Raw genomic sequence first — 15,265 nt, 5'->3', positions numbered from 1 at the left:
TTAAGTGTGTACCCATGAGTAATGCCTCCCGTGCGAAACATGCTTCATTTCGTGTTTCCTGTGAAACATGCTTCACTCCTGGGCCAGATATTACCCTCACTAAATTATTCCAGCCTGATAGGCGTTCATCGGGGTTCATTGTGGTGGCCTCCAAGATAGCACAGAGGAGACTAAGTTGATGTGAGGGGACAGAGTGTTTTCTTTTCTCCTCCTTCTCTACTTTCTCTTCTTCTTCCTCCTCCTCCTCCTCTTCTTCTTGTGAAGACCCTCATCCTGTTTACAATGTGAGGGCATTATGAATCTCATGATCATGTTAACTTGGAAGATAAGTTTTCAAAAACTATCTTGTATAATCTGGTTTTATGAGTTATCTCTTATACCTTGGCTTCATGACTGCTTCACCTTATAACTTGGTTTCATGAATTATGTTTTACATTCTAGTTTCATGGACAATCCATTATTCGTTTGGCCTCTTGATAAATACAAAGAATACAAAGCGACACAAAGAAATTCAAACAGCGTGAGACCAGTGGGTCCTTACAAGGATATTTATAAAGTGGAAGAGACCACAGACTTAAAGACTAACAAGGTAAGAAAATAAAGGTATACACTTCATATAACTTCATATAAACTTTACATGTAACTAAAGAGTTGCAAATACTGTTATTCGTGGACTTGAAACGAAGTATTCATCAAGCCTATTCTTAAACGTGTCTATGATGATGCTTTCTACTTTAACAATTGTTAAATCATTCCACATGTTGGCAAGCCTGTTGAAGAAAAATTGTCTCGTTTCATTCGAAGTTAAGGGTTTGCCCATCCTCTTGAATCCATTGTTGTGAGTAAAATCCGACAAATATAGCTTGAAGTAATTTCTCAGGTCTGGGTTATCAAAGTCTTTGAAAATTTTGAGTACCTGTACCATATCATCTCCTATTCTTGTCTGTGTAAGATAAATAAGATTAAGTCGTCTAGCCGACTCTCACTGACTTTGATTTTCAGTTTGAGAATCATCTTGGTAGTTCGAGGCTGTCTTCTTTCAAGTAGGTTGACCAAAACTGAACATAATATTCAAAAAGGGGACGTACCAATGAATAGTAAAGTGAGAATTACCTCCCTCGATTTATTCTCGAAATTCCCCACCAATGAATCCAAGTATGTCGTTCGCCATTTTACTGCTTCTGTAAATTGCTTACTTGAATTTAGGTCACCATAGATTATCAATTCTTAAGTCACCATAGATTATCAATTCTAAGTCTTTTTCTTTATCTACCATTATAGTTCATCATAATTCAATTGTGATTGTCTTTTCGTTTTAACTGTCGATGTGAAAACCTTTGCCCTTATGGATGCTGAAATTCCCGTCCCACTTCTGGGTCCAGTTTGCCAGTTTTTCTACGTCAGCTAGAAGCTGTTCATTTTCTATTGTAGGTATATTTCATAGCTAAGTGGCTTCGGCAGATTCTGATGTCATGGAATGTAGCCCATCACCAGTGCTATTAGAAAAACTGAGAAAGAGAGCCGGGCCTAAGATTGACCCCTGTGGTACGCCTCCTGTTACGTCTAACCATTCTGAAGAATAGCCACTAATCACTACTCTTTTACAGCCACGGTAGTTTTCCAACCATCGAAGTAAAACCCCATCTATACAATGTTTTGATTTCACTCCGTTACCTTAGTTACGAAGCTTTGATGAATTCTTTTTGAAAATCTAAACAGATGATATCATCTGCTTTACTTTCACCTTACATGATGATTATACAAAGTAAGTCAAGCATACCCATGTGGTATGAGTGATCTCATCGAAAATCGAGCTGGGAATCGTTTATTTAGGGGTGATCCCTAAATGGCTCACAATCTTGTCTCCAATGGTGGTTTCTAGAAGTTCACCAACTACAGACGATAAGCTAACTGGGCAATAATTTCCGAGGAGGGTCTTCTTTACCTTTTCTTTTTTTTTTGATAAAGGTTTTACACTGGCAAATTTCCAATCCTTTCCAACTTTCCCTGTAGAAAGCAACTTATCAGAAAGAGCGACCAGGGGCTTCGCTATCTCATTGTTTGCTTCTTTCACTGTTATCATGTATAATCTAGTTTCACGTGTTTTTTTTTTGTACAATTTCATTTTCTTCATACGACAATTAGGTTTCCTTAGGTATCGTTGAAAATTGAAATCTGTTTCGTTAATTACCTTTCTTAATCTTGTCTTCTTACTCATCCTATCTCGCTTAGTTAATTCAATGTTGTCTCATTTCGATTTTCAGAAATTGGTCGTTTGGTTGTTTGAGAAATAGGCCTATCCACTGCCAGGGTCACCAGTTAAGGCCGTAAAGATCAAGCTACATCCACCAACCCATATCTATAACACCTACTAACGTTTAGAGATAATTCTAAGACCACGTGCGATCTCACTACACATGTGAGCGAAGCAGAAGCTGGTAGAATTATGATATTGTGAACCAAAATCTAATATATTTCTTACTAGAATCATAACAATCCATGTCAGGTCCCATAGTTCAAAGTAGAGTATTAACACTGAAGGTAAAGTTTTAACATGTGAAATTCTAACGCCTAATTTGTCTTAAAAAATCTAAATGAAAGTGCATTCATCATCTAAGTAATATATACAAATGAATGTATAATTTTGTTTCATATATTATTCATGTATAACTTGAAAGAAAAAATATACTTGTTGATAATTTTTCCTCCAAAATTCACATGAGAATAAGCTCACACATCTGGACGAGCTGGCAAAATCAGTGTAAATATACTGATTGGATTAGCGAGTGTACGCATGTTAAGGTAATCACATTCGCTGACTTCACAAGGGCTTGACTATTTGATAAATCCAACAGGAAATTCAGCAGTGACAGTTTCTTGCTTTGAGTAAATAGGTGTTACCCAAAGCACGCGAGTCTTACCGTGTAATACAGATGAAAGATTTAACAAAGATGAACAAATGATAAATGAAATAATGGTTAAATGAATAAGTCATAGATATATAATAAAATTCGTAGATAAGTGAATACATATCATTTCACGTATCTATGGAGAAAAGAGAAATCTGTGTGTGTGTGTGTGTGTGTGTGTGTGTGTGTGTGTGTGTGTGTGTGTGTGTGTGTTAGGTCCCTATAGTTCACATTAGATATGAGAACTGTTGTGTCAAGTGGGTGATAGCATATAAATGTTAACTTTTAGGAGCCCCCGTTATCCACACTGAGATAAAATATATAATTATTGTTTTTCCTATCCGTCAAAAGTTCTTATGGAGGGCAGGCCTTACATGGAGTATCAAAAAAAAGGGGGGAGAGTGGGAAAAGGCGGGGGGGCTTAAAAGATAAAGAAGGTAAGAAGAGGGAAAATAATCTAAAAGTTTTAGGGAAAGTGGAAAACTTGCCTTTTAAAGACGAGGTTTTACGTCATAGTCTTTAGGAAAGACATGAGAAGTTTAAGAGTTCATAGGTTAGTGGTGTTGGGAAAGAAACACGAGGTATCACAACGTCCCATCCATGCGCTGCCAAAATGAAAGGCAAGGGTAGAATGTCGACGTGAGCGTACAGGATTCTGGGTGAAGGCTGTGCTGAGGACAAAAGTTCTTTGGGAAAGGTTGAACACCTCTCAGTTACACTAAAGTTCTAGGTTCCAGTCCTCTAGTTGCATGATTAGGTTCCAAAACTCCCGTTGAGTGATTGAAGTAGTTGATTTTGTCACGTTTTGGGGAGGCTACCAGACGTACCATCCTTCTACCACACCACCACCATGTTCATCCTTGCTGCCTCACCATCATACACACCCCTCACTTCTCAAACAGCGCCTCACACACCCCCATACTGCTGCACCACCATCGCAAACACACTCGTCCTCGCTACCAGAGAGGCACCACCACTACCACAAAAATCAATACCACAGTCATCATTGCTACCACACCACCACCACCACTGCACTCATCCATCTCCTGTACAGTGAAAAATGGCGGTTTTGAAGAGAGAGAGAGAGAGAGAGAGAGAGAGAGAGAGAGAGAGAGAGAGAGAGAGAGAGAGAGAGAGAGAGAGAGAGAGAATTAAACCCAACAGCGTTGAGGCAACTTCTTTTATTGCACCTTGACATGAATGTCTCGGTAGACAACGAGTTAAGTCATTTCACTTGGTTATCAGGCGACTGAGAGAACACTCCGACCTTCCTACTAATTCTGTCTTCACTTCTTTCTGTTTCCTTTCCCTTACATCCCTTTCCTCTTCTCTTCTTCTTTGTTCATTCTCTTCTCTATGAATCCTTTCCTTTTTATTTCTTTATATCACTCTACTTTTCCTTTCTTTTGTTTCTCATCTATCTTCCTTCTCTTCCATCTCTTTTCCTCTTCCCTCTTCCTTCTCTTGCCTTTGTTATCCCTCCTATATATTCTCCTCATTCTTTTTCTCTTCTCTCTTCTTTTCCTTTTTTCTTCATTCTCCTTTTCCTCTTCTCTTTCCTCTTCTTCTATTTTCCCATTTTCCATACTGTGATCTTGACCTTGTCTTCCAATCCTTCTCTCCATCCTTTTACCTCTCTGTGATGACCTTTCTCTTCTCTCATTACTATCTACTGTCTTCTATCTACTCTCTTTCATCGTACATTCCCGTTTCTTCTTCCCCATTCACCTCTCCTATTCCACACTCTTTCCTCCATTTCCTTAACTTTTTGTTTCTCATTATCCCTCTCCCTTTAAGGTTGCTCTCTCTCTCTCTCTCTCTCTCTCTCTCTCTCTCTCTCTCTGAAAAGTGACTTGCCTCGTATGCCTCGTACACACGAAATTGCCAAATGGACGATAAAACAGGATATTTGAGACCCGCTGATTGGTACAAATTACTCGGTGAATTTTGTTTCAGTCTGTAATCACAAAAGAAAAAAAAATGCAGACTGAGTATGAAGATTATGAAGCCTTCCGAATATGTGTCAAAATTTAAAAAGGTTGTATATCTTTTTTATCACATACACTCATGCACAGCACATACATACACTCACAAGCACGCGCGTGCAGACACACATACACACCAGAGGCCATAACGCAAATTAAGCAAGAAGCTTGTAAGAAAAAACGTAAAAAAGTCCTTTTAAAATATAAAAGCAGTGGACGAATGAAAATGGGAAATAAACCTGTGAATGTGTGCAATATGCAAAAAGTTATAAAAAACAAGAAGTTGTATGATAAAGGAGAAAATTCAAGAGATTGAGCTCCACAAGTCTAGAACCCCTTCCCCGCAGGGCAAAAATGAATAATTACAAACACACATGAGAGAGAGAGAGAGAGAGAGAGAGAGAGAGAGAGAGAGAGAGAGAGAGAGAGAGAGAGAGAGAGACAGACAGACAGAGAGAGAGAGAGAGGAGCAGACACCACAAGTGTAATATTACTTTCCTTTTTTGCGTCGAATGGTAATGGCACACAAATCCAAATATTTTGGCAATTCTAAGTCTGAAACTCATGCATTCATTCACCTTTCACATATTTAATGCGATTCAAGACTATGATATCGTCAGAATGTCTCGTTCATTTTCATGATAGATAAATATGCTAGCATTTTAAGGATGCTGACTACATAATCTAACTCCTCTTTAATATAGTCACACTATAATATCTCTTGACACACACAAACACACACACACACACACAAATATATATATGTATATACATATACACACCTTAACATTCTGCTATAATATCTTTGATATCTAATTAACATGAGAAAAATGAAATTACTCTTATTCCAAAGTTTTCATGTCATTGCTGAAATTTTATCTTATTTTTTTTTTAACCTAAGTAATTTTTTTCCTGCACGCATGTGCTTCAACATTTCGTCGCCTACATACTAACACTATAATGAGGGTAATTCTGCTCTTTGCAGGTTCTGGCTTCGGTGTGTCTTGCATGACAGCCAGTAGGTGACCGTGTCCAAATGAGGCCATTGCTGCACCTGCTCTCGACGCCACCTCGCTAAGGCGGGAGATATAAACCACGCAAGAAAAACGGTTGAAAAAAAATTATTTTGTCAGACACTCCATCTTTTCGTGGTGGACGTAGGTGCAACGAACATTTTTCCAGCATCCATTCTATATTCCATCTCCGTCCACACCTCCTATCACCATCCTTGCATTCTCATCACCAAGTCCATGAATAGCCTCGCATTGAAAGAGAGAGAATAAATAACACACGGAGTGCCTCAATGGAAAGTGTGTGTGTGTGGTTACTTCATGCTGCTTGTGTGTGTGTGTGTGTGCGTGTGTGTGTGTGTGTGTGTGTGTGTGTGTGGGCGCGTGCGCGCGTAACTCAAAGTTGTGACCAATATCTTCTCCATTATAACTCTAATATGTCTGCTATCCTGAGACACCAACTACAATATATCTCTATCTCTGTCACTTACCGCAGCAGTATCTCCCTAACTCTGTCAGATATATATCCGCTATCTCTTCCCTTATAGCCCCAGTCAACGCTTATCTCCTTTGAATATAACCAGCATATCCGTAATATTGTCTCTTGTATCACGTCTCTTAATTCGTTGGCTTCTTTTTTATGTTAGCTGAGACGGCACGGGCAAGTAAACTCCAAATTTAGGCCATCTCATCAACGTTACATATATATATATATATATATATATATATATATATATATATATATATATATATATATATATATATATATATATATATTTCTTTCATACTATTCACCATTTCCCGCGTTAGCGAGGTAGGTTTAAGAGCAGAGGACTGGGCCTTTGAGGAAATATCCTCACGTGGCCCCCTTCTCTGTTCCCTCTTTTGGAAATTTAAAAAAAAAAAGAGAGGGGAGGATTTCCAGCCCCCCGCTCCCTCCCCCGTTAGTCGCCTTCTGCGACACGCAGGGAATACGTGGGAAGTAGTCTTTCTCCCCTATCCCCCGGGATATATATATATATATATATATATATATATATATATATATATATATATATATATATATATATATATATATATATAATCCTATGCCAGATACCTAATTTACTAACTGGCCCGTAGGGGAGGATGAACAGCTGGGTGAACTAAGGACCGACTGCCGCTACCAGGATTTGAACCTACCACTTCGGTGTCTAGACTTTAACGTCATATATTCCTTAGTCTTGAGTACGTCTCTTTAATAGTTTTTATTCAATCTTTCTTCCTTAGTCTTGAGTACGTCTCTTTAATAGTTTTTATTCAATCTTTCTTCCTCCTTACTGCTACCCCTAAGATCATCACCAGTTTGAGTTCCCCATACGTCCATCATCATCGAGTACATTCGAATCTTTATGATCTCATACATTACCAAACATCTCCTGCATATCCTTAACAATATGCTTAACTTTTCTACCCAACATTTCCTTTTCATCTTTATGTTCCATATTCCTCTTTTTCTTTTTCTTTTTTTTACTAGTACGTAGAGCGAAGTATCGGTCCGAGAGAGAGAGAGAGAGAGAGAGAGAGAGAGAGAGAGAGAGAGAGAGAGAGAGAGAGAGAGAAAACTTCAAGACGCACGAAGCAAGATGGAAAGGTGTTGTATTATGTTTATCATACCCGGAGGACTCTTGTGTTTTCCGGAGAAAAGTGGCGAATGTGAAAGTTGAGAATCCGTCAGGAAAGACGAGGGATGTTGTGGGCAGGTATATATATATATATATATATATATATATATATATATATATATATATATATATATATATATATATATGAAAAATATCTGAATTGATGTGAACAAAAAGTGAATGCCCCAACATTTTCTATAGAAAAATAATTGACATGATATATCTAAGTGGGAAAAAAAATCTAAACAAACTTTCCTTTTTGATACAATTATCAGGCAAGCGATGATCAGCGGAGACGAAGAAGAACTTTTTATTTAGCTTACCCAAACGCAAACGTTGAGGGTCGTAGTAAGATAGAATGAATACAAATGACAGAAACGCAAACAGAAATAAGAAGTCCCCTCCTCTACTCATGCTCCAAAATGTTCTGTCATGAAAAACAAACAAAAACTAGCAAAAAAAGAATGACTCCCGGGCATGAACTCATTCATACATACTCTTGCTAGAGTGCTGACGGTACACATAGCGCAGTTTTGGGTGACGCAACTGCTAGTTGTAAATGAAAAAAAGGCAGGTGATGGACACTAGAGTGGAAAGAGGTTTGCCGGGGGAGTGGCACAGAACAGGTGGTGAGTGTCCTAGGAGTGGTGTGGGAGCAATAATGAGAGTGTAATTAGGAGTAAGAGGTTAAGAGATGAGGAGGCTGGTAGGTCCTTCCAAGGGTCCGTGATAAAAGGTCTTTAAAGATCTTATGACTGTGAGAGTGAATGAGATGTGAGGCAATTTCTAGGGAGAGTATTAAGAAAGTAGCAGATAAGATACATACAAATAGGAGAAGTAGGAGGAGAAGGGGAAGAATGGCGTAATGACATGGAATTGTCAGTTGCAAGGGCATGAGATGAGTATCTTCAAGTGGGGACTTGACCGGGATCATCAGGAGTGAAGTTAAAAGACGACAAATGGATAGAACAACAGCGACATGGGAGGAAAGCACTGCAGATGCCTGTGAGGCAGGGAGAATAAGCATATGAACAGGTGGTAGGAAAGTCGAATACCAAAGTCAACAACAACAACAACAAAAAATGTATCATTGCACAAAGGGTCAATGCTGAGGGAGAGAGAGAGAGAGAGAGAGAGAGAGAGAGAGAGAGAGAGAGAGAGAGAGAGAGAGAGAGAGAGAGAGAGAGAGAGTGTGCGTCCCGTGTCACAACCTTAATCCTCTTCTGAATTTATCCAACGAGTCGGATATTGCTTACCGAAATCCGTCCAGTAAAGGCGCTCCGCCGCCACTTAATGCGGGGAACGCCGACCAAAAGTTTTCCGTAATGCACGAGACGACTGAAGTGTGTGTCAACCCCCAAGCAATGGCCCCTCAAAGTGTTCTCAAAATTTTTCTCTCACTGTCTCCCTTTTATTCTCCATATGCTTCTATTCCCCACTTTTCTCATTCTAAATCATTCTTTCTATCTAATCTCTCATTTACATCTATTTTAATTTCTTCTTATTCCATACCTTTATTTTCATCTTTACTTTTATATCTATGTGTATCAAATATTTTCATCTGTATTTCCATCACTATCTTATACAAATTTCTACCTCTTTTATCTATCTATCTATCTATCTATCTATCTATATATATATATATATATATATATATATATATATATATATATATATATATATACCTCTCCATCTCTCTTTCTCTCTATCTATCTCTCTCTTTCATTTACACTCTGTCGTATCTACACGCTTTCCTCCCTCCTCTCCCATCTCTCTATTACCCTTACCTGGAATATTCACCAGGCCAGTGGCAATATCCCCGGTTCATTACCCTAGTAGAGGGGCGAGCCTGGTGTTTTTATCATCTAGTTGGCATCGCCCCGTACTCCCGGAACGATAAAACGGTAGTGGGGCTCGTTCATGGACAGCTGAGTGCTGTGGCTGGCTCGACTCTGGGCATATAGCTGGGGTGGAAACTGTGGAGGAACTTCAGCTGCAGCGGTGTGGTTTGATCATGTGCTTAGCTGAGGTGGAAACTGACTGTGGAGGATCTTAAGCTTGAGTGGTAATACTGTAACATGTGTTTAGCTGAGGTGGACACTGACTGTGGAGGAACTTCAGCTGGAGTAGTGATGCTATATCACGTGTTTAGCTGTGGTGGAAGCTGCGGAGAGTCTCAATTATCTCTTTAGTTCTTTCACTCCATCTTTCATATTTTTCACCATCCCTTTACCTTCATCACTTCTCAGTCATATCTTTCTCTATGCCTATTGCTGTAAATCACGCAAGACGATCGGTGAGCGTTACCAGTTTTCTCCAACTACTGGCAAAAGCTCGTCATAGGTAGGCCGATATTCCCATCCTGTCTTCATTCTATCTTAACTCATTATATCCTTAAGGTCTTCCTGGCCATCCCCTTAGTCCTCCAAACTCCCCTCTCATGCCTTCCCCTCATTCCCGCTCCCATTCTCCCTCTACCACGATCTCTCTATCTCTCTCGTTCCCCCAGCAATCATTTTCACTGTACCTTCCCTGAAGCCAGAATAACAAAAGTATCAGATAAACAACGGACCCATATAGCATTTCACTTCCCCCCTTCTCTCCCTCATCCATGCGTCACTCACTCATTCCATCCTCCTCTAACAGCTTCACCCAACCCCCTCCCTATTCCCGAGAATAATTTGGGTGCTGCGTCACACAACAGCTCCCACCCATCATGCATCCCTGTCAACCTATCCTTCCTCGCTGTTACGCCTCTTTCTTCTATCCCTGTGTCATCTTTGTCTGTCTGTCTGTCTGTCTCTCTTCCCCCCATCGTCCCTTAGTCCTTCATCCCTTTAGCCCATGTCCACAACACCCAGGAATCCCACTTTGCATTACTGATCCGATTAGTTAGTAGCGATGAATATTTAAAGCCAGTTCATTATGCCATGATGGAATGGCCCGACGCGATCAAAGGGAATTTTTCACTAGTCCCTCTCACCATGAACTTTTTTTTTTGAGGGGGAGGGGGGTTGTGATGGGGGGGGGGATGGTTAGAGTAGAGACTTGAGGGAGCGTTGAGGTTGGATGAGTAGGAAGGAGTAGGTGAGATGGTTGCGGATCTTGCGAGGTATAAGGAAGAAAGGGCGCTTTTTGCATTCGGATTGTACAAAATACGTTGAATGAGATTTCTCTCCCTTTTTGGTAGCTCCTTTCCTTCTTCTAAAACAAAATCCCTCAAAAGACTATTAAGGCAAATTATCCGGACTTCTTTCCCAGCCTAGAAGATTAAAGATACTCATTATGCTGATGCTCTTTACCGGAATAAGGTGTCAAATGCCTAGCTACTCCAAGAACTTTATGAATACTTCAAGCGCAAACCTACGCACGTAGATTCAAAGAACCAGACACGGGTTATGGTATATGAAAGTGAGATGAATTCCGGATACGTACATCAGTAGGCAGAAAGACAAAAGCGAGAAAGAGACCAAAAGACAGCGACAAATAGATGTGGGTAGAGAAATTATTCAATTTGCCAGAAGTAATAACAACCTCCCGCCGCGTCACATCTGAAATTCTCCAGTCCTGCCCTGGTGACCTGACCTGTGTACAACCGCTTCTGTAACTACAGCCTAACGTGATATATTCGCCCAACACCTGACTTGCCTACATCTCCCTCTACCAAGAGCAATATATTCGCATATTATCTATCTATCTATCTATCTATATATCTATATATATATATATATATATATATATATATATATATATATATATATAATATACGCATTGCTGAAAAATATATCCACCACCAGTATACCTATTTCTGTGTGTGTGTGTGTGTGTGATATCCTACCTCAAATTCCCCTTCTATATGTAATATTGTGTGTATGTATGAGGGGTGAGACTTGGACAACTGACAAGTAAGTGTTTAGTGTCTTCTGTATGGGAGTTGACTCTTGGTGATGTGTTTGCAGTGTTGTGAGGTAGTCGGCGTCCAGAACGCAGACCAGAAAGTGTCATGCACGAGTTGTAACTCGTGCATGACTAGGAAATGTAATTTCAGAGTCCTATATGTATTTTAGTGTGAAGTTTAAGATTGGGTTGGGAGGGTGGCTGTTAACGCTTCATCATTCATTAACGTGTGTATATATTTTGTCATTGGTGTGTTCGCTGGAGGAGTAATGTGTCATAATAGGCTGTAGTAACATGAAGAATAGATAAGTTTAATTTTTCTATTTTGGGGTTAAGAGTTGGGTATAGATTGGTTTGGAAAGGTGGTCTAGTGCAAAGACAAAGAACTTAGTGCCAGTCATATCGAAGTGAGTCTGTGCTGGAAGTGTTTCATTTCTTTGTGTCGGTGTTGAACATTCGTGGTTGCTAAGTAGCCGGTGATTGTTTTGAGAAACGTTGCTTTATGTGGTTCGTAGCTTAGTTATGATTGTATCTGACGGGAGGATGACCAGGAAGCCGAGGCTTAGCTTATGCTGCAGATTAAAAGTTTTTAGAGGATACTAAAGAATGATTTTCCTCGTCAAAATCTGGGGCCTGTTTGTGTTCTGCGAGAGTTTAATTTGTTTATGGCCTCTGTGTTGATCTTTTTGTGGTGTGGAGTATCTGACACCAAGTACAGTTAAAATTCTGTTGAGTAGAAGGTCTTAACCATTCAGAGGGTACGTGTTCATGTTGGATTCATGGATTTCTGGTGATAAGGGGTTGGTGGTGGACTCCCACGGAGATGTATGCTCTCTGTTTTGAGCGAGTCCATGATTAAACTGTTTATTGTAATGGTGAATGTTTGTAGTTACTCAAGTAGCGTCATGGTGTTTGTGACGTGATACGAGGTGATAAAATGTAGTGCACAAAGAAACTAAAAATAACTGGAGAAGGAAGAGCACCCTGGGGCACCCTGTTGCAACGTTAAAGGGATATAGAGGTGAAGCCTTTGTCAGTGACTCTGGTTGTCAGCTCTGAAGCTGGTTAACCATTTTGTTATTTTGGCGGAGGGTGGTGTCAAGTATCTTTCGTGAGAGAACGTTGTTAATATCCATTGCAACTAGTACCATGCAGCAGGGGGTTGCGGTTAGTTGAAACCATCCAGAATGTGTTGCATAAGGTCCTTGCGCTTTGGAATAATTGGGTCTAAAGTAATGTTGTGTGGGTGATCGTGAAACATTTTACATTAATAAAGTGAAAGTTTGAAATGGTGAAAGTGCCATTTGCTCAAGTGTTCTTTAAGGTTTTAATTGCGTTTCAAATGTCATTAGGATCAAAAAGGAGGATGAGCAATTGTTTGGGCTTGGGTTTTGTGGATGCTTTTCAAAACTCATATGTTTAGAAGTGAGGGTGTGAGCAGTGTTCCATGAGTATGGTTCAGTGTCCTTTAGCAGAGGCAATATTGTTGGCTAAGTTAGGTGCTTCATGTGTGGGAGCTAGAGTGGAGTGGGAGATGAATATTTTCTTTATCGCTCCCCAGAGTTGGCTGCTGTTGGTTTTGCATTTATATATATATATATATATATATATATATATATATATATATATATATATATATATATATATATATATATATATATATATATATGTGTGTGTGTGTGTGTGTGTGTGTGTGTGTGTGTGTGTACCTCCTACATGTCGTATAAGGCGACTAAGAAGGGCGGGAGCGAGAGTCTGGTAATTCTCCCCTTCTGTATTTCTGTCCAAAAGGCGAAATGGAGGAGAGAGCCAAATGAGAATTTTTTCCCCTTCTAAGGCTGTCATCTGCTCTGGAAGCTACCTCTCTCACGTGGGAAACAGCGAACAAGTATGAAAAGAAAGATGTACGCACGTACATGAATGTAAGCCGACCGCTGTCTGAAGTTCTATCTCGAAATATTGTATGACAGTCCGACTCAGCGACCACTACAGCTCGCAAAGGCGACCAGCACTAAGCTCAGCCTCCAGGGAGTACCACTGGAAACCCATTACCGTCAGGATACACTCACACTTGAATCTATTCCACTCGAGTTTTACCTCTTCCCACATCTCTTTCTTACACATTAACACACACACACCTTTTTATGAATTCACTTTCAGATACTTTGACTATTCTCTTGGATTTACTCTTGCTATTTCCTTACACTCTATCCCACTTTCACAAACTCTCCCCTTATGTAAGTAAACTTTTTTTTTTGTACCCTATCTATCTTGGATTGATTTATTTTGTTTCCCTGTCTTATGCTAGCCTCTAACTGTTTATACATCGTTCATAATTCATACCTCCCGCACCATACTGTTATTTCTGCCTCTCTATGGTTGTGCTCTCGCTTTTCTGACTTTTATCTTTCTTTCATATCACCAGAGGTTTGTCCTAAACAATTTTCATTCTTCTCCCTTGCTTACTGCCTTGAGCTTCGAGCCTCAATTTCCAAACGCATATGCCTTTTTCTTATTTATACTCATACAATACAATTTTAAAAACATCTTTCCGCAAGTTAAATTTTCTCGTAAATATATTGCGTCCAGCCATCCTTACATCATTTCATTCTGCCTATTCTCTCTTCCATTATCCTTCACTCATTCTACCATCAATACATCACTGATTTTGTATAATCCTCTCGTCAGCTTCTATCTTCTTCTGTTTACTCCTACATTCACCATTTTACCCCTCCACCAAACTACCATTTGTGTCCTGTGTCTAACCTCATATCCCTTTCGTACATCCTCCCTTTCTCTATCACTTACCTCCCCATCTACACTATGTTTGCCTTTTCCTCTCTCCTCTCTGGTGTATCTCCCTCTTCCTGACTATAACATTATCTCTTTTTTTCTAACCTTTCACCGTTCACTACCAACCGAATGTCTCCTGCAGTATCATACTAGAACTCCCTACCTGCCTCCCCTCTTTCCGACTAACAGTTCAGCGCACAGTCTTTTAATCCAATGGCTTTCAAATACCATTTTCATACAAAAATTTTCCATGTTGTGCTCTAATATTTGATAACTTTTTTATATATTATGAGCCCCAAATTTTTTGGCATGTGGACAATTTTTTTTTATTTTGTATTTTCTATTATTCAATGACCTGTATTTCATCTTTTCCTTTTTTCAATAGAGCAGAAATTTAAAGTCAGAATTCATTAGAATTCTAAACTAAGATGGTATACCCCTATGTGATCCTCAATGTATTTTGATATTAAAATTTATCGTGTTAACACTTAGGCAAAAAAAGCTTTTACTTTCGTTCTGAAACAGTGACCAAAAAGCTCCAAGCACTTCATCCTAAGCACATCAAGCGTGTGATTACAACCTTTATCCTAAGGTGCTCTAGATCTTTTTATCCCGTGCGAGCTACAAAGCGGTTTAGGTGCTTCATGCGTCAAACCCTCTACAGTAGCAATACAGCATTATCAACTTACCTCATCCCTGTCTCCCAGAGCCTCTCCACTCTCAATGCGGAATCGGCGTCCGTTGAGCTCGTTGCCCTCTGACTCGACTTGCGGGAGCTGGAGGAGAATGGGAGAAAAACTGGGTAATTTGAGAGTTTTACAAGTGTCCTTATAGTCATATAATGTCAACTGTCGTATCAGGAGAACATATGATATTAGTTGTGGAGTACTAAAAGTAATGGTTGTGTTATTAGTCTGTACTATGTATCATTCTTACTTCATTCCTATTTCCATTGGTTGGATCAAGTACATGCAGACTATGAAAAATCATACACACTTCCTCAAACC

The 15,265-nt window shown here is 39.6% G+C and overlaps 1 protein-coding gene across 1 annotated transcript in view; it reads right to left on the bottom strand.

Moving 5' to 3' along the window:
* The window catches only part of LOC139759487 (GTPase-activating Rap/Ran-GAP domain-like protein 3), a 628,035-nt gene that overhangs the window by 321,868 nt on the left and 290,902 nt on the right, over positions 1-15,265 (bottom strand). Inside the window, 1 exon segment of the mRNA XM_071681664.1 lies at positions 14,948-15,034. Within this exon segment, the coding sequence (XP_071537765.1) occupies positions 14,948-15,034 (87 nt within the window).

This window comes from Panulirus ornatus, chromosome 33, assembly GCF_036320965.1.
Source record: "Panulirus ornatus isolate Po-2019 chromosome 33, ASM3632096v1, whole genome shotgun sequence".
Lineage (NCBI taxonomy): Eukaryota > Metazoa > Arthropoda > Malacostraca > Decapoda > Palinuridae > Panulirus > Panulirus ornatus.
Note: the sequence above shows the minus strand (reverse complement) of the source record. Positions and strands in the feature narration are given on the sequence as shown.